At 34.0% G+C, this 27,561-nt stretch overlaps 1 protein-coding gene across 2 annotated transcripts in view; it reads right to left on the reverse strand.

The window, feature by feature from the left end:
* Positions 1–27,561, reverse strand: part of BRWD1 (bromodomain and WD repeat domain containing 1) — a 172,902-nt gene that overhangs the window by 50,390 nt on the left and 94,951 nt on the right. For both annotated transcript variants that reach the window (XM_044670302.1, XM_044670303.1), the window contains 9 exons: positions 19,391–19,522; positions 12,153–12,256; positions 10,254–10,443; positions 8,303–8,428; positions 8,096–8,203; positions 7,505–7,629; positions 6,982–7,064; positions 3,224–3,335; positions 1,667–1,728 (listed from right to left, as the gene is read on the reverse strand). In XM_044670302.1, the coding sequence (XP_044526237.1) occupies positions 1,667–1,728; positions 3,224–3,335; positions 6,982–7,064; positions 7,505–7,629; positions 8,096–8,203; positions 8,303–8,428; positions 10,254–10,443; positions 12,153–12,256; positions 19,391–19,522 (1,042 nt within the window). The remainder of the gene's footprint in view (positions 1–1,666; positions 1,729–3,223; positions 3,336–6,981; positions 7,065–7,504; positions 7,630–8,095; positions 8,204–8,302; positions 8,429–10,253; positions 10,444–12,152; positions 12,257–19,390; positions 19,523–27,561) is intronic.

Raw genomic sequence — 27,561 nt, forward strand, 5'->3', positions numbered from 1 at the left:
AGATTAATAGCCTTGGAGACTTGGAGAATGGTGGTATCATCAAGAGTATTAGGGAAATTTGAAAGGTAAAAAAGTTTGGGAGGTTTTAGATATATTGAGTCCTAAATGATTAATATGCAGTTGAAAATGAAAGATTTGGAGGTTGGGAGAAAGGTTAAGGATGGATCTGAGATTCAATAGCACAGGGATGATAACTGAAACCACAGGAGCTGATAAGATCACCAAGAGAAATAGTACAGAGGGGGAATAAAAGACTCACAGTTACTGGGTATGATATGATGATTTAGTAAAGAGACAAAAGAAACATTCCAGAGGAGAATCAGGAACAAAAACCTAGAAAGAATAGAGTAGTGAGAAGAGGCTGACCGACAATGCAAAGACGGCAGAGAACTGAGAAAAAGTCATTAAATGTGGCAATTAAAAAATGATGAGGGGGCAGCTGGGTAGCTCAGTGGAGTGAGAGTCAGGCCTAGAGACAGGAGGTCCTAGGTTCAAACCCGGCCTCAGCCACTTCCCAGCTGTGTGACCCTGGGCAAGTCACTTGACCCCCATTGCCCACCCTTACCACTCTTCCACCTATGAGACAATACACAGGAAGTACAAGGGTTTAAAAAAAAAAATCATGAGGAACTTTGGAAAGATAAGCTTCAATTAAATGAAGTCAGAAAGCCAAACTGCAAAGTTAAAAGAGGACAAAAGGAAATAGAAGGTTCTTTTGTATATGGCCTTTCTCAAGAAACTTTGCCACAAAAGTTGGGAAAACATATATAGGATAATAGCCAGGAAGAATAGAGAGATTTTAAGTGAGGGTTTTTGTGTTTTTTTTTTGAGGATAGGAGGAACTGGCATATTTGTAGGAAGCAACAGGGAAATAGACAGTAAACAGAGAAATTGAAAATGAATGAGTAAGTAGGGACACTAAAAAGTGTAACATACAAAATACAGGACGGAATGAGGTTCTTTGGACATATTGAGAGGTCACTTTTTTTGTAAAATAAGGATGGAAGGAGCAGACAATGGTAGAGGGCATATGGGTAATATAGGACAAGGTAAAAATAAGAACAGGGAGTTTTCAGCAAATGGCCCCAATTTTTCCAGTGAAATATGAGGCAAGGTTCTCTGGGTCTTAGTTCCTCTATATATAAAATAAAAATAACAAACTTCATAAGAAGTATGGCATAGTAAATAAAGGGGCAGCTTCAGTCAGGAAGAATCGAGTTCAAATCCTGATTCTCACCTACCAAGTGACCAAGGCACTTAAAACTCTCAATGCCAAAAGTAACTCATTAAGACTATATCTTTAAGACTATTACATCAGAGGAAGTAGTTCCATACTAGGAGGTCTCTACATTGACAAAATCACAGGACCAGGCCAAAAACTAAAAATGGTTTAACACTCTCTTCTTGTACAATATTGAAAATTCTAACAGATTATTATGCTGTCAGCAAACAGGAAATTATGTAATAAAAAGAAAATGGAATAGAAGTACAGATATCTAGGTACTATCTTGACTTCTAGGAATAAACTATTGAGATCTAAGGCAAGTCATTTTCCTTTTGGGGCTTGCTGGCTCAAGTGCAAATGAGAGGATTGAACTTAATCCCGAAGGCCTCTTTTAGATCTAAAATTCTATGATTCTTCATAATTTAGTTAATTTCTACATACCATTATCAGGAATTGGCTCCATATCCCATGGACTAAGCTTTTCTATTTCAGTATTGTCCCACCTATTTAATCAGTAGGTCAGAGAAAAGGAGAGAGTTAGCTTTTGTAAGAGCATTTTATTTGATGGCTTGGCTAGCCATCATTAGGAGATTTTTAAAAAAGGAACAAGACTAGTAACCTAAGATATTATCTAGAAATTAAAATGTAAACACTAGTTGCATTCTGTAAAATGGCATTATATAAAATCAAATCAACATCAACTCATTTTCTAATTTTTAAGATAATATTTTTAAAGTAAGGCTAAATAAAATAAATTAATTTTTAAAAAATTTCCTTCTAGAGACTGAATAAATGCTTACTACATGCCAAGCTCTACGGATATAAGTATGAAAACATGTCAGTCTCTGCCTTCAAGGAGCTTACATTTTATGAGGAGAGACAATATAATTCTTCTACATTATAAATAATATTTCCGAAATCTTGTTTCAGTTTTAAACTTAAAACATCTTCCTTGTTCTCTTTGACTGGTGTAACCTCCCTTAAATATCCTCTCTTCCTTTAGCTTCTGTGGCACTGACTCTTTTACCATTCTTCCATCTGCCTTGCAGACTCTTGATTTTCTACCCCAATTCATGTTTTTGGCTCTCTGATCCCATTAAAATTTCTCCCTTCATGAGCTCACTTTTACTTCTAAAACTTCATTTATAACCCTTTCTGTAGAAGATTCTCAAATCAGTGATTGTTGAAATACAATATAAATTTTTAAAAAGCAAGTTTAGAGATCCCAAGTTAAGAATCTCTGATCATGTTCAACCCTATCACAAAAATCCAACCTGGTAAGTGTTGTTAAATCTGCTTTATGTCCATGCCTTTTCCCCTCATCTCCAAATATAAAAAACCTTATTCAGATCCTGTTCTCACTGAAACTATTTTAATATTCTAATTATGAATCTGTCTCTTTCTCTCCCTCCCCCCACAGATATCCTCATTATAAAAGTAAGCATCCTAATGCATAGTTCTGATGACATTACCAATCTATACAAAAACCTTTAGGGGTTTTCCAATACTAACTAAATGAAGTATAAACTCAAGGTCCTCTACAATCTGATTTCTTCCTACAATTATCTCTTATTATTTCCCATTGTGTTGTCCTTTATAAACAGTAAATCACTACACAAAAGTGTACTATTATTCAAATATTCAATATGGCACTCAAGCTGGATTTTTTCCTTTCTTTGTTCAATCTTGCTCTGTCCTATTTCCAAACTTCAATTTCTTCAAGCTCCATCTTGAGACACAATTTCTCTTCCAGATATGGTCTGTCAATACTAAGCCTAACATTCCTATCCCTCAATAAAAATGATAACAATACCTTCTTCAATTTTCTAATAGTACGAATCCATTGATCTCCCCTGTAACAATTATTTCTGTACTTATCTTTCAAAAGTCTGTCATATATAACGTTCTAATAACAAGGAAATAGAACAGAATATGCACATAATAGATACTTAATAAATTTAAGTTGAATGAATAGGAAACATAAATCTTTGTACATACTTAACATTGTAACATTGGAAATGACTATCTGGATATTGTGGTTGAAAGGGTTCTTGACTTAACACTGTTCCAAACCACCAAGCATCATCAATTATAGATCGAAATCTGTCACCTGTAAAAGAATTAACAACTTAACTATTTTTTATAATGCATAACTACCAGATTTTTTTTTAAAAATCATACAGAAAGTACATAATGAATATCATTATTTTAATACTTATTTTAAAATTTTCTAGTTAATATTACTTATTTTGATACTATTGAGCTATTGAAATTACCATATTAATAACCAGAAAGCTCCATAACTAAACATGAGTGTTTAGTTGCTATAATGCATTACTATACAAAAAAACTTATTGAGTCTAGAAATTTTTACTAAGACAATTATTGATGCTTGCACCAATAAAACTATTAACACATCAAACAAATAGATACACACTTGGAACATAATCTAAATCAGAATGTATTTTTCTAGTTCAGGTACCCAAATTAGATATATGCCATGGTAAAAAGAAAAAAAAAACCACAATTATAAAAGCCCCTAGTAACCTAGAATTTTACCACCCATTCTAATACCTAAAGTTAATTGTTACTACCCAACTGATAAAATTAACATAAAATGTTTTACCAACTTTAAAGTGTTATATAATAATGATGAGAGCATTTACACAGTGCTTTAAGGTTTACTAAATACCTTAAAAGTTCTCTTATTTTATCCTCACAATAATCTTAGGAATTAGGTGCTGTTAAGAGTCAGACAGGTTAAGTGATTTCCCCATGTTCATACAGGTTTTAAGCACGTAGGAAGAGACAGGATATTATTAACTTAAGTCTTCCTGTCTCCTCGTCTAGCACTCTATCCACTATTTAACCTAGCTGTATCATATTTAAATGTTAGCTATCATTTAATAAGAAATAACTAAATTTGCAATAATAATTTGGCTCAAGATAATTCCTCTAAGAATCATCTCTACCTAGGTGATACAGTAGATGGAACACTGGACTTAGAATCATGAGAAGGAAAGAGTTCTAATCCTGCCTCAGACTAGCTAGTAACCTTAGGAAAGTCATTTTAACCCCTTAGCTTCAATTTCCTCATCTATAAAATACAAATAATAAAATAAGAATATCCTCCAAGTTTGTTATGAGAATTAAATGAGATAATATTGATTATAAAAGGCTTTGTAAGCCTTAACTGTATATGAAGCCTAGCTATCATTGTCACAAAATCTAAATTTATCATTAAAAAGTATAAAATATCTACCACCTTTGACAGCATGGAAAGCACTATATAAATGTGGGTAAAAATATTTTTTGAAGAATGAAAGACAATATAATTATGCAGATGCTCTCAAACAAAAAAAATGTTGAGATAAAAATAGGGCATGATTAAAAAATAACATGAACAAAGTTGATAAGGTTATAAATTTCTGGTTTAAATATTTTCCTATAACTAAATTGGTGTGAGGTATAGTTGTACTTTATGAATATTCATAAAAGCTAATGTTGTTTGGGGCAATTTTATAGAATATGTCTCTCTAACTTGATGAAAATTCAAAGAGTAGGTTATATGAAGAAAGCCCTCACCTACCAATTTTTAAAAAATTGGGCCCATAATAATGCTTATTGACTGAATGACTCAAACATTCTAAAATGCCTTAAATTAACCATGATTCAACTATTAAAATTTATGATATTTCTTAAACCCACTAAGAACATCAGATACCAATAGAGAACTAAACAATATTAGCTATATCACTACGAAGAGTCTACATTTATAAACCATCTCACCAAAGAGAAAATTTAGCAAAACTTCAACTTCCTAGCAAAACCAACAACCAGAAGAAAATGAAGCAAATGGATGCATGCTAGTGATATAAGATGAAATGCAGAAAAAGAAATTCTAAAGAAATTTCTTCATACTCCATAATAAATAATTTTGGTGATATTATGGCACCCAAAACAATTCAGGGAAGATATAGAGTAATTAAAAACAGAAAAGTGGCAATATTTCTTAACATTTTAATGAGTCATCTTTCTGAAGTATGCAATTGTTTAAGAAGGACCTATATACTTTGAAGATAGCAATTACTCTTATAGTTTCTTCTTGTTGCCCAAGAAAAATGTTCTCTATTCTCTAAGCAAAAAAAGCCCCCAAAACATAAAACACAAAATCTTTTCAGTTCAAGACCAACAACTGAAACAGAAAAGACACATTTCATAAAGGAAGAACATGACAGCATTTGTAAATTCTAGCTGAAATGCCATGTTAACTATTTGTTTTGAAGACTATTTGATTTTCTTTCTTTTTTTTTAAATGTAGTTACAGAGGAAAAAAAAACTTTTTAGTTTAAAAAAAAAAAAAGATCCACAAACACAGTAATTTGTATGGTGTTCAAACACTGTAAATGTCATTTATTGCCCTGAAATGAACTAATATTTGCACTGAAGCTATGGAAAACTGATGTGGTATGAGAATCTCAGCCACAAGGCCCTTTAACTTAAGACCCCAAAAAGTACTGGAATATAATCTTCACAATATTATTTGTAGAGAACAATTTTTTTTTTAAATTGAACACGGGAAAACAAAACAACAGCTTATAACTTACTTCTCTAAGGATTCCAAAAACGTAGTGGATAACAGCCTTAATGCTTTGGGACTTGGGTGTACTGACTGTTAACCCTCACATCTATCAGCTGCCTTATTTTTTTCTCCTTTTGGCCAGATGTTTTTCTTTAAGAAAAACATCCTCTACCTCTAGTCCCAGAACAATCCTTTAAACCTGTGCAGATATTAATTACCATTAAGAATAGTATATCAAGAGCAACTATGCTCTTTCATCATCTCACTTTTCAAAGGATGATGAATGCCTAGATTTTACCTTTTCCTAGTGCAGAAACTGGGAAGATCGGTTTTAATAAGGGCTTTTAAAATGCCATATTCAGTGTTTATTTTAGATGCTTCCTAAAAAGGAATTTTTTCATATGAGACCAAGACTCAATGAAAGGAAGATGTACTCTGATATAAACTAAACTTAATGTAAAATTATTTTCTCTTATCTGTTCCTCCACACACCTGAGAGCATATAACTATATACACATAAAGTAAGTGTGTACAACTCTGAGGTAAAACACCAAGTTGTATTTTGGGTGGTTGGGGTCAAGTCATCATTTATGCGACAACTTGAGAGAAAAAAAAAATCTATACAAAAGAGTCTTACCCAAAAAGTTTTCTTGTAATTCACTCTTTATTTCCTATATTTGATTAAAGAGATGGGCAGTAAACATACTTGTCTGCTCAGTTTCAATTATTCTGTTAATAAAAGCATTGCAGATGTTTATTTTGAAAAGTGAATATTAACATCTTTAAATCACTCCCACCTAAATTTGGATTAACAGCAATCCAATTGAAAGAACTGAATAAATTTAAAAGGTTTCAGTTTGCAACCTAAGGAATTATCAGGTCAATTATATTCTATAATACATGTCACAAACCTGTATCTACTAACAAAAAAAAGAAAAAATATTTAGTGTCCACAAGGAATCATTTAAAAACACACCTATTTAAAAGTAAAAAATAGAATCTATTAAATGATGTACAACAAATAGTAGACACTAAATGTTTAGTGAATTAAAATTAATATTAGTCTATTAATTCTGAGAAGACTTATTATTGAATGTAAATACTACAAAATCAACACTACTCAACTGCATCATATAATCTACTCTAACAAAGGAGTTTCAAATTCAAGACTTACGAGCTTGCCAATTCCTCTGACGTGCTTCGTCGTAAAATTGACGTAGTACAAGAAAGTCAATAACATCTGGCATATCATGATATCTAAAATAATACATTTTATTAATTTTATTCCATTAATTATTGCAAACAATAGATTTCTTTGCTGCCTAATACATGCTCCCATTAAAAAAAAAGGCTAGAATAAATTTCTCTCATAGGTTAGCAATTCTCAGAACATTTGACAATGGTATACCAGAATATCAAAATCCAAGACCCAACTCCTACACTATTGTTATATTTAAAAACCCATTTGCCCTGCCCCCTCCCTGCTCAACTTGGGTACAACTGTGAACGACCACCAAATACCCATAATTCTTTGCTATTTGTTCTTTCAACTAGGAAAAAAAGATACCACAAGGTTTTTCATCCCTTTTGAAAATCAAGTCTCTCTACTATTAGCACCAACCCAATACTGCAGAACAATGCTCATCTGTGAGATATCAAAATTTAGTTCATAACTAAACAAACAAAAAAATACATACTTAAGAGAGAAGGACTTGTCCAGAAGCTTTCCAGTGGCTGGATCTATAAAAGCGAGCTTAAGGCAACAGAGTGTAGGGGGACCAACCTCATACCGCATCCCAACTATTTTTACCAATTCTTGATCCTTCAAGAGATTTTTAAAAAGTTACTTGAATGGCATTGTAAAAGCATTATTAAACAATCTCTTGAAGACTCTGTACCTCCTCCTTTACGTATAGGACTACCCATTTACCATATTCCCAATTTAAGTGTTCAATTTGAATAGGCAATAAGTAACATTTTTATTTTCATATGTATGACACTAGCATTTGAAACGTTTTATTATAATATTTTTCTTCAAGTTAATGCCCAGATTAAATCTTAAGGTTTAGAAGAAAATAGTAAAGCTTTTGCTTTTGTAAAAATAATAAATGGAAATTTATATGACTACTCATATCTATTGTTCCTAAAAGATTGTAAAACGAACCTATAAACTAATTAAGGTCAAGTAAGCAAGCATTTATTAAGTACTTACTATGTGCCCTGCATATGTTAAGTGCTAGGATGCAAAGACAAAATTTTTTTCCACAAAAAATGATAATAAAACTTACTCTGAGATCCATCTTCTTCCATGGCTCCTTGCTGGGGTTCAGTTCATAAATATTATTTCTCCTAACTGCCTCAATATAAGCTTCATGACCTTGTCGAAAATATATTACCTACAAAAAGAAAATTAAGGCATTTGAAACTGAAATAATAAAACTAATTTTATTATCAACTAAATTTCTCATACCTATAAAACATTTATCCACTCTCACCTCATCACCCATCTGGGGAACAAATGGAGATTTCCGAAGTGTAGTATCTGTTATCCAAACAGGGGGATGAAATTCATATAAATGTTCAATATTTGCAAGCTCAGCTGGAGTCATCCTCTGCAAATTCTACATAGTAAAAAACCCAAAATATCAGTGTCTAAAAACTATATGAATGCAAAACATTCTTTATAAAAAGAGACTGACTTCACTAATTGAGGAAATGTTAATTGCTCATTGATAAACTGAGCCAATATAATGAAACTGACAACATACCTACATTTATTTATTTAGTACCATAATAATCAAAATACCCCAAAAAAGATACTAAAATTAATGTAGCAGAACCCCAAAGTCAAGAATCTCAAGAGAAATGATGGAAAGTGGAAAGGGGTACTAGCAGTACTAGTTCTCCAATTATACCACAAAGCAGTGATCATCAAAACAGTTTAGTGTTGGTTAAGTTGTTCGTTAATAGAACAAATTAGCTACACAGAAGTAAATGAACCTAGTAGCCTGGAGTGTGATAAATCCAAAGATCCCAGCTATTGATTTGCTCTGACTAAAATGCTGGAAAATCGAACAGTGGTGTGGGAGAAATTGTTTTGGGACTAATACCTCATAACAAATAACAGATAAGCTCCATTTATGATTTAGATATAAAAGGTCACAACACTAATAAGTCAGGGGAGATATTTCAACTTTCAGATATTTAGATCATAAATAAACAAAGGTTAGAGATTATAGAAGATAAAATGGAAAAATTTGATTACATAAAACAAAAAGGGTTTACTTTACAGAAGCAAAATCAATACAGCTAAAATTAGAAGGAGGAAAAATGGAGGAAAAAAAATTTGGCATAAATTTCTTTTTTTTATCTTTTTTTAAGGTATACAAATGACTTTAATTTATATGAATTATATTAAATTTATAGGATTATAGTATACATTTATAGAAATTAAATTAAATTTGTAAGGAAAAAAAGTTATTTCATTTGATGAAGGGGACAAAGGAAATGAATAAAGTATTTTTGAAGGAAGAAATTCCAAGCTACCAAAAGCCATAAGAAAAAGTGTTACAAAGGATTAATTCAAAAAAATTAGTATGAAAGCAACTGAATTTCTACCTGTTGATTGGTAAAGTTCATTTAAAAGAATAGAGAGAGGGAACTGGGGGAAAGAAGACATTCTAATATGTTGTGATACCTTTCATCTTAGTATCAATACTGTGTATTGGTTCTAAGGCAGAAAAGTGGTAAGGGCTAGGGTCACACAGCTAGGAAGTGTCTGAGGCCAGATTTGATCCCCAGACTTCCTGTCTCTAGGCCTGGCTCTCAGTTTAGCTGCCCCCTTTCTCAGACATTCTGGAAAGTAATTTGGAACAATCACCCCCAAACCACCAAACTGTGGATGGCCTTTGACCCAGTGATACCTTTACTTAACCTATACTACAAAGAGATAAAAAAAATGATTAAAAGGACCCTAATGCTAAAAAATATTCATATCAACTCTTTTTTAAAATGGTAAAGAACCGAATGCTAAACAAATTATGGCTTATTAATGTAATAAAATACTAAAGAAACCTATAAATACCTGATACAAACGGAAGCAAAAAAAAAACCAAAACACTAAACGATAACATTGTAAGGATTAACAATTTTGAAAGATCCAAGATTTCTTATTAATGCAATAAACAATCAGGATTTCGAAGGATCAAAAATGAATTTTAGTATAGTAATCTTCTGACAGAGAGCTGATTGAACATTGAAAGTGCAACCTGTTTTTAGACATAGTTAATGAAGGAATTTTTTTGCTTCTCTATGCATATGTTAAAACAATTTTTCCTTTTTTCCAATTTGAATGAGAAGGTTATAAGGAGAAAAAATAAATGCTTATGAATTAAATAGGAAAAATAAAATTTTTTAAAAATCAAGCATAGACTTTGTTTTTCATACCGACTTCTTAGGTTTACATTTTTTCCTTCTCTTTCGTCTTCTCTTTGGAGTAGATAACTTCTCAAAAGATACTTCATCTTCTGAGCTACTGCAATACCGTATAATTCTACGGCGAGATGAGGTTCTCAAAGGAGGCTGAAGATTAATGCCAACATCAGCCCTCCAATCAGAATATCTGGCTGAAGAATCACTACAAAAAAAACATAACTAAATGAAATCGGGAAGGTTGTCATGAAAATTTATGATTAGTTCTGAATTGATTTTTTACGCATTCAAAGGAAACAATGGAAAAGTTTAAGCATGACAGTAATAATGGTAAAGGCAGTACAATATAGACAGAAAGTTGATGTCAGCACCAGGAAGTCTTGGGTTCAAGTCCTGTCTCTGACACATATGGGTAAGGTGTTAATTGAACCTCTCAGTGTTCTAAGCACCTTTCTAAGATAGAGAAGATGCTACTGGTCCTTATCAGTAAACATTCTTCAAGAGCAGCTGCCTACTCTGAACACATCACAGATCCAAAAACTATCTCTAATAAAATGCTAAGAAAATTTGACTTCTCCTTCACAATTCCTTTCAGAAAACAATCTAAGATATCAACTAAAGAAATAAAAAGTCCAATACATGACATCCAAAAAAGCTAAACTGAACTAAAGCATAATGTCCAGAATGATTTGAAACCTGGTCAGACCACTTTCTCCGGTACTGAAGAACAATTCCTTTGGAAAGAATGCATCCAAAGGAGGGCAACGAATAGGGCTAAGGGACTGGATTGTCTGTAGGAAAATAAGCTGAAGAAACTGGAGATATTTAACTTGGAGAACAGAGGCTAAAATGCAAGAGAACTTGAGTTCCTTTAGGACAGCAACTGTTGCCCCTTTGCCTTTTCATCCCCCCAACATCTTTCTCATCCCCAACATCTAACAACAGTGCCTAGTTCTAAACAAGTATTTGTCAATTAATTTAAGTTCCAAAAAGGATTGATGATGGGGGTCAAAAAAAAGGAATCGGATTTCCTAAGATCACTGATTTAAAACTAGAAAAGGGATTGCTTCTTGGCCTGTTGGCTAAGATCAAAAACTGTAAAACTAGAAAAGACCTTAAAGATCACGTACATATTCATTGTATAAGTGAGAAAATTAAGGATCAAAGAGGTAAAGTGACTTGGCTAAGATTGCACAGCTAATAAATTGTAGAGTTGGGATTCAAACCTATTCACAGCTATTCACATTTCTATATCTTCATACCCACTTTCAATGTCTGGAAATAATCATCAAATCAGTATTAACAATATTCCTGGAAAGAGTATGTCAATTGACTTTCCTAGGTTCTACTCACCATCTCTGTGACTTTACAAACTAAAACGTACTTTCTAGGCTTTAAATAATTAATTCCTTCAATAAAGAATGTAAACTCCTTTAAGATAGGGGCTTTTTGTTTTGACTTTGGCATCCCCACTGCTTACTCAGCACAATGAATGACATTTGGTAAGAATTTAATAAATTATTTTTCTGAGACAGCTGGTGGCACAGATAGAGAACTATACTGGAGGCAGGAATACAGACCTGAATTTGACTCCAGAGATGTACTCTGTGACCCCTAGATGAGTCATATAAATTCTATTTGCCTCAATCTCCTCCACTGTAAACTAAGGATACAACTACCTCACAGAATTATTATGTTGATCAAATATTGTAACATTTGCAAAAAAGCACTTAACATAGTACCTGGCACTTAGTAGGTGCTATATTGTATTAATGCTTATTCCCTTTCTCTATTCCTCTTTCATTTTTATTCATCAAATCTTAATGTGAAGATCGATGATGTTGTATATGGGGGTTCCTACTCATGTGCAGACAAGATAGCCTTCAGCTTTGATACTATGATTCTTTGACATACCTGGAACTGTCACTTTCACTTTTTCCTTCACTTTTCCATTCTTCCTCTTCCTCTTCTTCTTCAGAACTGCCAGAATCTTCACTTTGATCTGGAGTTGTAGTGTCCTGATTCAAACAATGGGGCATAGAGAGGAGAAAATACAGCAATAATTTTATTCTTTGATCAAAGAATGACTAAAAAACAAGTAGTATGAAGTAAATATCTAGGGGATCTCCATTTCAGCTTTGAAGCCTATAGGTGTCACTAAATCATGTGTCCTGGAAAAATCAGTGTCAGTGTGAGTGTCCCAATATCAATGTGTCAGAACCAGTGTAACATCCGCCAGAGGGAAGAGCTAGAGAATTTTAAAAGCAAGCTCAGGAAGAAGACTGGTCTCTTTATTTCCACATTGGCTCCCTGGGGATTTTCCTCTTATCGTATTTGCCATCTCTGGCAAGCCTTAGCCTCAGCCATCCAGCTGAAATGGGGGAATGACTCTTTCCCTAAGGTTAGAAAGGAAGATCCCTGCCCCTTTCTTTTTCTCTCTTTACTAAAATATGCATATAAAACTGGTAATAAGCCCCCAGACCTCTAAATAAAATGTTACCTCTTCATATTCCCCTACCAATTCAAATAAAACAAGTACTTTTAAAAACTTAATTAACATTCTATACAACACCCCTGTGAAGTCCTTAGTATATATTATACTTAGTATATATGTGCCTCCAAGAAGATCAGATTTCTATAAGGTAGCAAAAGAAAATGATTAATAGATAATTTTGTCAATGGAGTCTAATTTAAAGAAGAATAAGGATGACTAATTTAAGAGCTGGAACACCCTTAAACAGTAAACTCTGGCCACTGATTTAAAAAAAAAAAAAAAAAAAAAAAAAAGGAAGAGGCAATAATGCTCATTTATACTCAATGGCGGGTCTATAGATGATCTCTGTTGGCACTTCCTGATGAAGCTGCTCCCTCCGCCCCCCCATACCACCATGCCACCCTGTCTCTCTGCCCTCATTACCTCCCCCTGAGCAGAGAGCTCAGGCCACTGCCTTCCTTTTCTCTCTCTCCCTTGTTTGGCCCAGGGCTCCTTAACCCTCCTCCCTCAGGAGAGGAGGACGAGGTTGAGGGGGAAGACTGGGTCTTTGAAGAGGAGCAGATCAAGCCCCCTCTATGGAAATAAACAGCAGCGGAGGCTCAAGCCTATCACTCTGCCCCCATCTGATTTCTGAGCCTGCAGAGCCTCCCTTGCCCCCTTCCCTGGGGCTCTTCCTTTGCTTTCAAGATCCAAACCTCCCCAGGAGGAGCCCACTCCAAGTCTTAGGGAGGGCCCCCCAACTACGCCAAGAACCCCCCCTTTCCAGGGGGCCATCAAGACCTGCCTGCAGCAACTCCCAACCCCATCAGTTTTAGTGAGTGTACATAGACTCCACCCTCTCCAAGACTGGGGAAGCATGAGACACCCCCTGGTAGGGCTGTCCTCACCTAGAAGACTTCAGGTCATGCAGACTGCAGCCAGAGCAGAATCTCTGGAAAAGCAATTCTTGTAAGCCCAGACTTGACCCAAGCCCAGATCAGGATTAGCTGCCCCAAAGGACTATTTTGTTTTGTAAAAAGGAAAGCTCCTCTTATTCTAAAACCCCTTTTAAGCTGCCTCTCCTTCCCACAACTGAATAGTGACAGGTCTTGCTGGCCCAAGAATCTCCCCAACCTGGCCTTTCCAGAAGAGAATTGCTAAAGGTGGTCAACAACATCTTGAAAAGTAGAACCTCCTCCATACAGGATCCATTGTCTGGGGGTGGGAAAAGAGAACTCATTTGGGGGGTGGGGGAGAGCACATGGTCTCCAAAAGGTTCTAAAATGTTAGCCGTCACTGCTATAGACTTTTTTTTCTTGTTTTAATATTAGTGAGGAATAACTAGATAAAACGATTAAGTAGAAAAGGGTCCTATATACAATGAGCAGTTAACAAATCTTTTAAACTTATTCCCTACTTCTGATCATGCCAAAGACATTCATAGGTTACCCAAGTTATAAACAGCATTTAAAAAAAACAAACAAACCCAGAAATTAAGTGAAAATGAAAATCTGTAAGATTTGGTAAGGAAAGTAGTTCAAATTCCACAACTTTCATTTAACAAAGGTATTAATCACTTTTTACAGGTATTAGGAAAAAACAAATTTTATTTCAATAATTATTTACATATAATATTCTACAACTACGAATGCTGGATATGCAGAGAAGATAGTTGTAGAGCCAGAGAAAAGTATTCAAATTCTGCCTCTGAATATCTTAGCTGTTAGATATTAGTCAAGTCATTAATCTCTTTTGTCTTTAATTTCCTCATCTAGAAAATGAAATGGTTAGACCAAATGGCCTCTAACGCAGGAATACTTAACTTTTTTGTGTTACAAATCACTCTGGCAATCTGATACAGCTTATTCTTTTCTCTAATAAAATCAATAAGCATTCATCTGCTATGTGCCAGGCACTGCTTTCCCTGTTCTCAAAGAGCTCATAGTCTAAGATAGGAGCAACCACTGGTAAAAATAAAGATTTATCTGGACAAATAGGAGAAAATCCAAAAAAGAGAAAGTCTTAGCATGAAGAAGGGGCCAGAAAAGGTTTCTTGCAAGAAGTGGGATTTTGATTCAAAGGAATCCTGGAAAGCCATAAGAGATGAGGAGGGAGAAAATTCTAAGCATGGAGGAGAGCCAGCAAAAGTGCCCATAGTTAAGAACTAGAAGACCCTGTGCAAGGGACAAAAAGGAAGTAAATGACACCAGATGACAGAATATGTGGACAAAAATAAAGTGTAAAACAACTGGAAAAGAGCCAGGTTATAACAGACTTTTAAAACCAAACAGAAGTCTTTATATTTGATCAAATAATAGGAAGTCACTGAAGTTTAAGTAAGGAAGAAGGTTAACACAGTCAGATTTAGACTTAGGAGATCAATTTGACAGTTGAATCAAGGATGAAATGAAGTGAAATAAAAGAGGTGAGGCAGGAAGACCAACCAAAAGGCTATTGCAACAGTCCAGATGTAAGGGGATGGTGCCTCACACAAATTCAGGGTGGTAGCAGGGTAAGAGGAGAAAAGAGGGCATGGTGTTACTAGAACTGGCAAGACTTAGATACAAAGAATTATGGAGAGTAAGAAGTTCAGAATAACACCCAAATTCTAAGCCTGAGCAACTGAAAGAATGGATGATGCCCTCAAAAATAATAGGCAAGTCAGGGAGACAGAAGGGTTCAAGGGAAAGAAAATAAGTGTGTGTGACATATTTCTATATAAAATTATTGATAGCAAAATTGTATTATTGTAAATAGGATCTATGACTAAGACTCTGTTTGAAAGTTGATATGCCTGAAAAATTGTTAACTAACGTGAAAAATCTCTACTAACTTAAGTTATTTTAGTCTTCAAACCAGACTAGAGCCATTTAGAAAACTCTTCCAACTTGATGTGACTTACCAGAGTTGTTAATACTTTAATAACATAGTTAAGATGAGGGTCACAGGGGCAGCTATGGCCCAATGGATAGAGCCAGGTCTAGAGAAGGTTGAAATTGGGCCTCAAACACTTAACTATATGACCTTGTGCAAGTCACTTAAGCCCAACTGCTTCATCCTTAATGATTTTCTGCATTGGAACCAATTCTTAGAGGAAGGTAAGGGTTAAAAAAAAAAAATCCTAAGAATTACTTCTATTTTAAAAAATATCAAAATAGGACTTTAATGGAAGATCAATAAGTCACATATTAACTAAGTTTATAAAGGTTTTACACAAAAGTGTCTCAATCTAAATCACTATTTTGTGGCAACCTTCACTTTTTCTTACATAAATGATATGAAGCAAGAAGAAACACCAAGCAGTCAAAATCAAATACAAAAAAAAAAAAAAATCAATGCTTAAAAATTATTCTATTTACTCTAAAAGATAGTGAACAGCACATTGGGCTGAGGAAAGTACTATTAAAAGAAAGGACATAAAAAATAAAAGAGCCTGAAAGCAAGGGAATAGACAGAAAAATATAGGGTTATTACAAAGGGGCATAGCCAAGATAGTAGAGAAGGTACAGAGACCCATCTAATCCATACCAAATTATCCTTCAAAAAAATATGATACAACACCTTAAAATGAATTCTGGAGCAGCACATACCACAAGAAGACAGGGTGAAATAATTTCTTAGCCCAAAACAACTTAGAAGGTCTGCAAAAAAGACCTAGTTCACCAGGGTGGAATTAGAGCAGAAGTCTACACTGCCCATCTTTAGATTTAATCACCAAAGGTGAGCGCACCTCCAATTCTGGTAGGTCCTTAACCCATGTGTGCTAGAGTGGGTGATGAATCAGAATCAACTGACTGCCCCCAGGCAGTCCTAGGAGAAGGGTCTATTGTGATTGGACATGCAAGGTAGGAGGGAGGCACAGGAAGTGACACATGTGTAACCCCTTTAAAAAGAAGGAGTTGAGTGAGTGAGAGGTGGTTCTGGTGAAAAGGGCAGCAGATGAAGTAGGAACTTCTACTTTTCCTGGTTCATGGAGGAGTGCTGGCTGGAATGCTAAATCCTTGGTGAATTTAAAAACTGACTGAATCTTCCTGAACTTCTCTTAAGGAACTTCTCTTAATAGACTTTGTGAATGAAGCTTTGCCTCTGGGCCTCTGACTCCCAGCTGATGCTTAATTAGATCTACCTGGATTAATTAGAATTAATTAAATTACCTACTGGGTTAGATTCTTATTTCCTCTCTCTCTTCTTTATTGTAAATAAACTTCCATAAAAGTCAATTTTGACTTGAGATTATTCTTGAGGATTGATAATAGTTCAATCCTCTGGTGACCATCTTTTAATATATTGAACCCAAAAAACCCCTTTTTCCCCCTTACACAGGTAAAGGAGAAACTATAGTAAGCAGCCAAAAAGAAACAATTCAAATGTCATGGAAGCATAGCAAGGATAACACAAGATTTAGCAGCTTCTATCTTACAGTTTGAAGGCCTGTAATGTAATATTCCAGAGGGGAAAAGGAACTATGACTTAAAACCATTTACCAAACAAAACTGAGCTCCTGCAGAGTAAAAAATGCGTATTCAATGAATAGAGGACTTTCAAATATTCCTGGTGAAAAGACAAGAGCTGAGTGGAAAATTTGACACTCAAATAAAAGACTGAAGAGAGGCAAAAATAGGTAAACAGGAAAGAGAGATCAAAAGACATTCAATAAGGTTCAATTTTCATATGCCTCTGTAGGAAGACGATTCCTATAACTCCCAAGAATTTTATCATTATTAGGGCAATTAGGAATATACACAGTCAAAGGATAAGGGTTTTAGTTGAATATGATGGAAATGATTTTAAAAAAATAAATTAAATTAAAGCATGAGAAAGATGAATGCACTGGGAGAAAAGGGGAAAGGGAAATTGAATGAAGTAAATTATTACATATAAAAAAGGCATGAATGAATTTTTTTTTTTTACAGTGGAGAGGAGAACAGAGGAGATAGAGAGAGGGCATGAACCTTACTCTCATTGTAATTGGTTCAATGAGAGAAGAACATACACAATCAATTGGGTATAGAAATCTATCTTACTCTAAAGGAAAGTAGGAGGGGAAGGGGATAAAAGGGGAATGGGGGCTGATAGAAAAAAGGGCAAACTGGGGGAAGGTAGTGGTCAGAAACTAAATACAGGAAAATAGAATGGAGAATAATACAGTAATCATAATGGTGCAGACATTTTTTAAAATCTCTAATAAAGGCCTCATTTCTTAATTACATAGAGAAATGAGTCAAATGTATATGAATTCAATTGATAAGTGGTCAAAGGACAGGAATAAGCAGTTCTCAGACAAAGTAATTAAAGCTCTCTAGTCATGCACAAAAATATTTTAAATCACTATTAGAGAAATGCAAATTAAAGCAACTTTGAGATACCACCCCGATATCAATCAGATTGATTATTCTGCCTAAAAAAAAGAAAATGACAAAACTTGATAGGGATATGGGAAAATTGAGACACTAATGAATTGTTGGAAGATTTCTAAATTGTTTCAACCATTCTAGAGAGCAATTTGGACTTATGATTAAGAGCTATGAAACAGTACATACTCTTTGACCCTGCAATACCATGACTAGGACTGTATCCCACAGAGATAAAAATTAAAAAGGGGAAGGACCTATATGTATAAAAATATTTAAAGCAACTCTTTTGGTGGAGGTAAATAACCAGAAAGTGAGGGGGATACCCCTCAATAGGAGAATGGCTGAGGATGTGGCAGAATATGATTGCAATGAAATAGGTATTTTGCTATAAGAAATAATGAGCAGGAAAAGCTGAGAAAAACCTGGAAAAACTGTCATGAACTGAAGCAGGATGAAATGAACTATACAAGGAACAACTATGAATGACTTAGCTATTCTCAGCAATACAATTCTAATCAACACGTTTTTTTCATCATGAATCCTCTGCAATTATCAAGGATCCTTGTATTGATCTGAGTTGCTAAATCTTTCACAATTGATTATATTTGCAATATGACTGTTATTGTATTCAGTATTCTCCTGAACTGATAAACTTTAACTGATTCCATTTTTCTATTTTTTAATTCCCCCAACACACAAACAAGATGGGCAATGTAGATATAAGAGGTACTGTATTTCTTGCCCATGTCTTGAGTTGGGGAGGAGTTCAGGGATGGAAAGGTTTTGGAATGGAGGACCTTTCCCAATCTAAAATGTAAGATTCTATGATGTTATAAAATATGCCAAAGGTAGGGATTTTCATTTTTATTTCTATGCTCCTAGCATTTGGCACAAATGCTTGATAAATAGTATGCCCTTAATAAATGTTTATTGGTCAATAAATAGTTTTAAATATATAATAGTTTTTAAAATAAAAAAGTATGACATTGGAACATACTATATAAGCAAAAAACAAAAGCAATTTTAAAAACTACAGCTTAGTGTTTGATAACATGTCTAAAAACAAAAAATTAGTGGAGGAATTCTTATTTGAGGAGAAAGAACCCCTCCAAAATTGCATGCATATTCACACATACAGATGTTCAACATACCCTGTGGGACTTACACCAATTAAACATAAAAAACCAACAAGGATCAAATTCAGAATATTCTTGTTTCTTTTGAATTTGCAAATTTTGTCTCAGTAAATACCTGGCTGGTCCAAACTAAAAAGAAACCAACATTATTCAAAATTAACTTATACATTTCAATATTCCATTACTTACCTGTCTTATGAAGTTAAGAGATTCATTTCCTTCTTCAGATGATGACTCAAGTTGTCCAAAATTATTTTGTATGTCATAATCTGAATATTTAGATCTAGAAATCCGCTTTCTGGACTGAGACACTGAGATCATCTAATATGAATGAATGAATGAAAAAATGAAATGAAAATGGATTAAAATCAGATATTTAAGATACTAAGTATGCTAAACATTTTTATTCTCTGCTACTGTTTTAGCAGTGTTTAATTAACATTTCTAACAAAACAAATTAGTTATAAGTAAATCAAGGGGGGGTTATTTTATATACTATGAAAAATATTTTTGCAAATCAATGTTTTCAAAAAATTACATTTACTTGCATTTTCTTCTGGAAATCTTATGTTTATCCACCAAATCAAAATATGCTATGAATATCTTTAGATTGATTCTTAAGTCTAAATCCTATTAGAATCAGTCTCTAATATAACAGTTTATTCAAGTTACAAGGTATCTAGGATTCAAAGAAATAGCAAGTCAGTATGCTCTAAGCAAAAGAGATAAGAGCAAAAGCAGAGGTAATAAAAGGTGTAAAGAGCCTGAAGAATAGTGAATATTACAATTTGGATAGGTGAAAAAGGAAATAGAAAAAGATGCTTCAAAGATAAGTTGGGATCCAAACTTTGGAAGGCATTAAATGAAAAGGCAACAAGTTTAAACTTTATTCTGAAGACAATGGAAGAGGCAGTACCAAAGGACTTTTAAAAGCAGGACAGTTATATAGTTAGAGCAGAGGATTAGGATATACTAGTGGTGGTTTATACCATGAATACGGGTAAGTTAACTGGAGGCAGAACTGCCATTCAAGTAAAGATTATAATAGCCCAGGAGAGAAATAGTATGGGGCTTACATTAGGCTGTTGTCACTTGGAAGGAAAAGAGGGGAAGAAAAAAGAAAGAGGAAAAGGGAAGTGAGGGGAGTTGTAAAAAGGAATTCTTTGTTCTCTTTGAGTTTATAATTTTGAAAGGGAATCCCTTATTCTCTTTGCCTAGTAGGAGATAACACTTTGGTTAACAATAACTTAAGTATCCCTACTTAGTACCTCTCTAGATTATGAATACAGGATTAACTCTCCTTTGTCTACCTTTTGATTGAATCAACAAAAGCTTGAACTAGGTGGAGGAACTCACAAACCACTTAGACAATTCACACCCTCAGAAACTCAATCAGTCATGAATTGGTGAACCCTTTTGATGAATATTCACCCCACCAGAATGTGAGAACTGCTTCCCACAAACACTGCTCCCAGGGTAGTGCTAGATAATATGGAAGCTGTGATTGGCCCCAATGAAAAGGGGAAGAGACAAGAACCCACTATAAAAGGTCCTGAATTTCTGGGGTTAGGGAAGAAGTCAACTCCAAGAAGAAGGTGGCTCAAGGAATAAAGTTGACCTCAAGAATCACCTTCAGCTCCAGTCATTGTCTTGACCTGCCTCTTGGAGGGAACTTGGGTGAGTGGATAGCTTTCCTTTGGGAACTGGCTTTCCATTCCTGTCTTCTGGAGAGAGTTTAATTCCTGTTAAAGTCAACATATCCTGGCTGGGTGGAGCACCAGAGAAATATTTAAATAGGTTAATGTCTTCTCTACCTTTTGTATTTCTCTAATTTCACTCTATCTCTTTTATAAATAAAAGCTATTAAAGTCATTTTGACTTTGAGCAATAATACTTTGAATTGGCAACCACCGTTATTATTTATAATCCTCAAATATTTTAGCCAACCACTAATTTTCACCTTTATAGAGTATAGACAGGATTCGACAACTATCTGAATATGGGAGTTTAAGGGAAAGAAGCAGTGGTATGCTAACTGTTTAACAACCAACTGTAAAAAAAGGGATAATGGTTGTGAAGCATTCTCCCCAATTCATTTTCATTTATACACTACATTGAATGTGCATTATGAACATTTTCTCCCATCATTTTTTAAAATGACAATTAGTAAAAAAAAAAAATCATCATGATTTCTAGCATTTATCAATTTCCAAGGAGCAATTATTCACAATAAAATATTTAAAATTTGCTTTCAAAGGCCAATCTGAACTGGCTCCAGCACATTCCTGGAAGGAAGGAATCAAAAATATTGTGGTGCTATTAATAGAAATAGCAAATAAGAAGAATTAGGAGGTTAAAAATGGAGTTGTTTTAGACATGCTAAACTAGGAGAATATCCAATTTGAGATGTTTAATGCAGCTAGAAATAGTCTAGAACTAAAACATAAATTGGGGAAATAGTAATAGTAATACTATTAATAATAGTAATACTAGGGTAATAGTTAATACTATGGAACTAAATGAGATCATTAAAAGCAAGACTGTAAATAAGAAGACAGAAGCTAGGAGGAAAAAATACTTACCTTTAGGGGCAAGAAAAGCAGGGAAAGAAAATAAACAATCCCATCCCAGGAATTAGGATAATTTATGTAAGGGCACTAGGCACCATGCTGGGAATACAAAGAATGGCAAAAACAGTCCCTACCTAGAAGGAATTCATATTCTAATGAAGGTGACAATAGGTAGAGATAGAACAGATAGAACAGATAGAAAGTAGAAAGCACTAGCAGCCAATGAAACCAAGAAAGACTAGGGGAGAAAATGGGATTGATTAGAGCTTATTCTTGAAGGAAGCCTAAGAACCTAAGAAGCACAGGTAAGGAGCAAAAACATTTTAGGCAATGGGGATGGGTCATTAAAAAGGACATTATAAAGGACAGAAATAGGAGATAAATCACCACATATAAAGAAACAGTAGACTTCATACTGATTCTGGAGATAACAGGAAGGAAGCCACTAATTTATAGAGGGAGAGGATCAGACTTACATTGTATAATGTGAGTTCTTAACTTTTTTGTGTTTCTAACAGTCTAAACAGATATTATTTAAAATTGCACAAAATAAGATATATAACATTACAAAGGAAACTCAATATATTGAAATATGATTATCAAAAACTTATCTTTTAAGTACACAGACCCATTAAGACCCCCGGCTTTATAAAAATTACTTTGGTAACTGAGTTGAAAGACTGAATGAAGAGAGACTAGAGGCAAAGGTAATCAATTATATAGTTATTGCAAGAGGCTAGACCAGTGATAGCAAATTCAAATAGAAATGGAATCAAAACAGTATATAAGGACCCTTAAAGAAGATATAGTAAGCAACATATTAAAAGGATCTTAATTGTTATCTACCTCAGTTTCTCCAACTGTAAAATGGCAATAATGAAAGCACCTACCTCTCACTGTTGTGAGGTTCAAATGAGATATTTGCAAAATGTTTATCATAGTGTCTGGCACCCAGTGGGCACTTAATGTTTATTAGCTGTTATATTATTTTTTATTTCTTTTGTTAAATGTTCCCCAAATACATCTTAATCTGGTTCCAACAACATTGGACAATGGACTAGAGATGTGTGATACCTCTAGACGCAAAAGTTAAATGATAAGGATCTGAATTAGGGTACTGGCTATGTGAGTAAGGAAAAAGAAAATACCACAATGAGAGTTATTATAAATAACTTCTACTTTTATAAAAACGCAGAAATGACAATATCTGGCAACAGTTAAGATACAGGAAATGTTTGAGAGTAAGGAGTTGAGAATGACATTAAAGTTGCAACCATGGTGATAAGGAAATTAGGAAGAAGGGGGTAGGAGGAAAGAGGTTGAATTGTATATAGACAACTTGAATTTTTTTATTTTTAAACCCTTACCTTCCACCTAGGAGTCAAGGCAATGGGGGTTAAGTGACTTGCCCAGGGTCACACAGCTGGGAAGTGTCTGAGGCTTGATTTGAACCTAGGACCTCCCATCTCTAGGTCTAGCTCTCAATCCACTGAGTTACCCATCTGCCCCCTAGACAACTTGAGTTTGAAATGTTTATGGGACATCCAGTTTGAGATAATCAAAAAACTGAAATTTAGGAGGGAAGCTAAGCTTATATTATATATAAGGCTATATAATATATAGAGCTGAGAATCACTGTGTTAAAAGATAATAAATTAATCCATGGGAACTAATGAATTTAACAAACAACATATTATTCAATTCCACAAAAATTTGTGAAGCTATTATGCACAATTATAGAGACAAAAATAAAATTGCTACTATCTTTCAAAACTCTATATTCTACTTAGAAGTACAGATTATAACAGGTAGATAAATAAACAAATAATATAGTAACCTAAAGAAAGAAAGAATAGAAGCACACCAGGGAGTAGGTAGAAACTAATCTGACTCCACAGTATATTCCAGACACTGTCCGGGTGCTTACCTATGTGTAGGCAAGGAAGAAAAAAAGGAAACATCTATATTAAAAGAATAATGTAGTACTGTATATATATATATACTTTGGAATATCTGTGAAATATCGTATCTGAACAGTAGAAAAAGGCAAAAGAGATGGATTGCAAAAGACTGAGAGATTGCACTTCTCTTTTAAAAACAGATCACAGGCAAATTCTATTCACAACATTCTTTTTGTTGCTTGCCAGAATTATTAGCTTCTAATCAATGAATCTAGGCAGTGTTGAAAGTTCTCTCCAAAATAAAAGGGATTATTATTACTGCCTTTAGCTTTTCCTTTTCTACTTTCTGGTCAGATAAACTCTCCTAAATACTGAAAAGCCCATAACATAGTTTGACACTAAGGTAATGGAAAATGCATTAAATTTTTCAAAGATAAAGAAGTCCTTTAAGAGCAAAGATACAGAAAGAGAAGAGTTCATTTAAGAGCAAAGCATTTGAGCATTCCTGAAAACTTTTAAACAAAAGCTTGTTAACTTTTTGTTAGTGAGTCAATTTTAATTAAAAAAATTTAGTATTATATGACATGAAAAAAAAAGACAAAAGTATTTCCTACAATCCTCTAGGATAGCTTGCATAGTCTATCTTGCTCACATTTTTAAATTCCTCCACTGCTTTATATGATCCCTGAATCTACAATGTGAAATCAGCAAGACTTTACATTTAAAAAAAAAAAAAAAAAGGTTAGAAAATTAAAACAGCCAGGGCCAGTGGATAGACAGGCCTATACAGATAGGAGGTCTTGGGTTCAAATCTGACCTCCAATACTTCTTAGCTGTGTGACCCTGGGCAAATAACCCCAATTGCCTAGCCCTACTGCTCTTCTGCCTTGAAATCAATACTTTGAATTGATTCTGAGACAAAAGGTATAAGTTAAAAAAAAAAAGGAAATTAAGCTGTCAGAAAAATATATTATTTTATAAGCAAATGAAGTAATGCCATTATAGCTCAAATATAAAAATGTAAGAAAACTGGGAAAATATTTCGGGAGGTTAGCAAAAAGGTATAATCACCCAACAGCATCAGTTCATTCCAAATACTTATTAAACCCCTACTATGTGCAAGGGCCTTAGTAGTAAGCTAAGATTTTAACATAAATAACAGCTTAACATACCTATCAATATTATAATTCCATTCTTTTTGCCAGTCCTAAGTCACATATATGCTTGATATTTTATACCAATCAGAATATAAATTATCATGGTTAACATGCTACAAAGCCTACTTATACCTATCATGCATTTTTCCAGTCTTTTGGATCACTTAAAATAGAATCATAAATGGCTGACCAAATGCTTTAGATCAAATGTGTTAGTGGAAATATGAGGTTCATTTGAGCCTTAAATATTTAGATATGTGACATAAACTTCCTGTGGATGTTTAGGGGACTTGGAAACTATATTTCCCATGATTCCTCTTGTAATATAGGTAGACAGGAAGTGTGATTATGTAGATGAATAGTTTAAGTACTCCTGATGTCATTGGGGGAAGTCTTTTTGGTAGGAGGCAGCCAGGAGGGAGAAGGTAATGGTGGGTGATTTGAATTAAATAATGGCAGGCGCATGGCCTTCTTATATTTTACCAACATGGCTTTAATTAAAATATTAATACTTCTATTTACATACGTCTATATCCATTTTAATCGTAACAGTTCTGGCAACCACATGCACCAAATTTATTATCCATCTCTAAGTCTATTAAAAATGATTGCCTAATTCAAGTAGTTCAGCTGTACGTTGTAACTCGGGGGCAATGAGTTTTTAGGTGTAAATTTAAAAAGCTTCTCTCTTTCAAATGACCACAGATCTCATAAGAGGCCTTGTTTTCAAACAAGGCTTGACAGAGTCAATCAGTTAATAAACATTTAGTGTGCAAAACATTACATGATCCAAAGAAAAGACAAAAGATGGTTCCTGCCCTTAAGGACCTCTCAACCTAAGAAGCATCTGCAGAATTTCAAAATTCTTCTACCTGTACTCTGCATACCACGTGTTCTGCTTTATGCCTAGATTGACACTGTTATGCAGCAGGAAGAATTAAGTCATCTCCATGACTGACTCCATCTTTGAATCTTGTGTGATTTAAACACATACACAGGCAATGTCTTAAGAAGCCTTAAGACTTTATTTTGTCCTTCGAAGTAAAATGTTTTTTCAAAATAAACCTGACACAAAAGGTTTTTACATTCCCTGACTGATAGGGGTTTACTATACAAAATTATCTGCTAAGGCCTATTCTCTTCTCATTCTTTTATCAAAAATATCCTCTTTGTGTGTGCTTTCTCCAAGCTTTTTAGAAAGATGAGAAATGGACTGAATCACAACTTTTTTTTTAAAGCATCATGTTATAGTTTTACATTTTCTTAGAACTTTTTATATAACTGATATATCTTGAAAAGTCTAAATGCCTTTCAAATTGTCTTATCCAAGACACATATTTTCAATGGCACACATTTGATTCATCTAAAATTTCCTGTGTTTTTCAAGTGAGTGGGCCTATATATGAATTCAAGTTCTACCATTTATTACCTAGGCAACTTTGGGCAAGTCAGAACCTCTCTGAGATTGTTTCCACCTTTCCAAATTAAGACAGTTGGCCTAAAATTGTTTTTCTTCCCTTAATTTCATTTACAAATACTTTGAGAATGATTTAGTTTAGCAGGATTCAATATAGTTTTCGTACAGGATCATTTCCCCCTCAATTACTTTTCACTGTTTTAAGAGATATCACCCAGTTATCCACATTCGTTCTTACTGTTTTGTAAATAAGGTTCTTTAAGTATATATACCATCATCTGCAAAGAGTTTAGTCTGTCTTTCAAAAGAGGATGGACTCTTATACAACAATCATGTTCTTGACTACCGTATCTCTACCAACACTATATTGAATGGGATGATTTAGAGGGGCTATTCTTGGTATGAGCAAAATGTTTTATGGAATTTCTCTAAGAAAGTATAACAGTCATTAGTGAGAGTTGTCCATATTCTTATTCATTTCCTATTTTTGGAGTAGGTACCTTATTTAAACAAATTGTACTGAAGATTGTCTTCTTAATGTTATTCTTTTTTTTTCTAATTTAGTACTGATTTTGATCTTTGCTCTAGTCAGTCAATAATCTGCCAACTGATTTTGATTCTTAAGTGACTACTGTGCCCACCTCCCCCAAAGGAAACAAAATGAGTGCCCAGCAATAGGGGAATGAATGAAAAAGCTTCAGTTTGTGAATATAATAACATTTTGTTATGCTGTAAGAAGCTATAAATATTATAATCTCAAAGAAGCATAGGAAGATTTCATAAGTTGATGCAGCATTAAGTTAGTGGAGAAAAAAAGCATATTGTGACAACAAAATAAATGATAATCCTAAAAGGCAGTCAACTTTGATTTACTAAAATGACTAATGTATTCCTGAGTTATTTGGTTTTATTTAAGTATTTTGTTCACTGCCTCAAGGCAGGGAAACTACTGAGAATAAGGGTTTAAAATTGGGGTAAAGATTTTGATGTGATAAAAAATTTTTAAATCTGTAAAAATAGTTTCCTGATTAAAATATTCAATTTCATTTTTTAAATGATTAAAATATTCAATTTCATTTTTTAATGACAAAAGTTGATGCTCACCACTATGCACGGCATTTCCAATTCCACTGCTGAAGAAAATATTCACCACGGAAAGATTTAAGCTTTGGAGTGCAGGTATAAACTATAAAGAACACCAAATGCAAATGCAAACTCCCCCAATGAGGTTGCCTAAGAAATGACAGTTCCATATATACTGGGTTCCTTTGCTGAAGTGCAATCTATATCTTGCCTCTTAACTGTGCATATACTC

This window comes from Gracilinanus agilis, chromosome 3 (assembly GCF_016433145.1).
Source record: "Gracilinanus agilis isolate LMUSP501 chromosome 3, AgileGrace, whole genome shotgun sequence".
In the NCBI taxonomy this organism is placed as follows: domain Eukaryota; kingdom Metazoa; phylum Chordata; class Mammalia; order Didelphimorphia; family Didelphidae; genus Gracilinanus; species Gracilinanus agilis.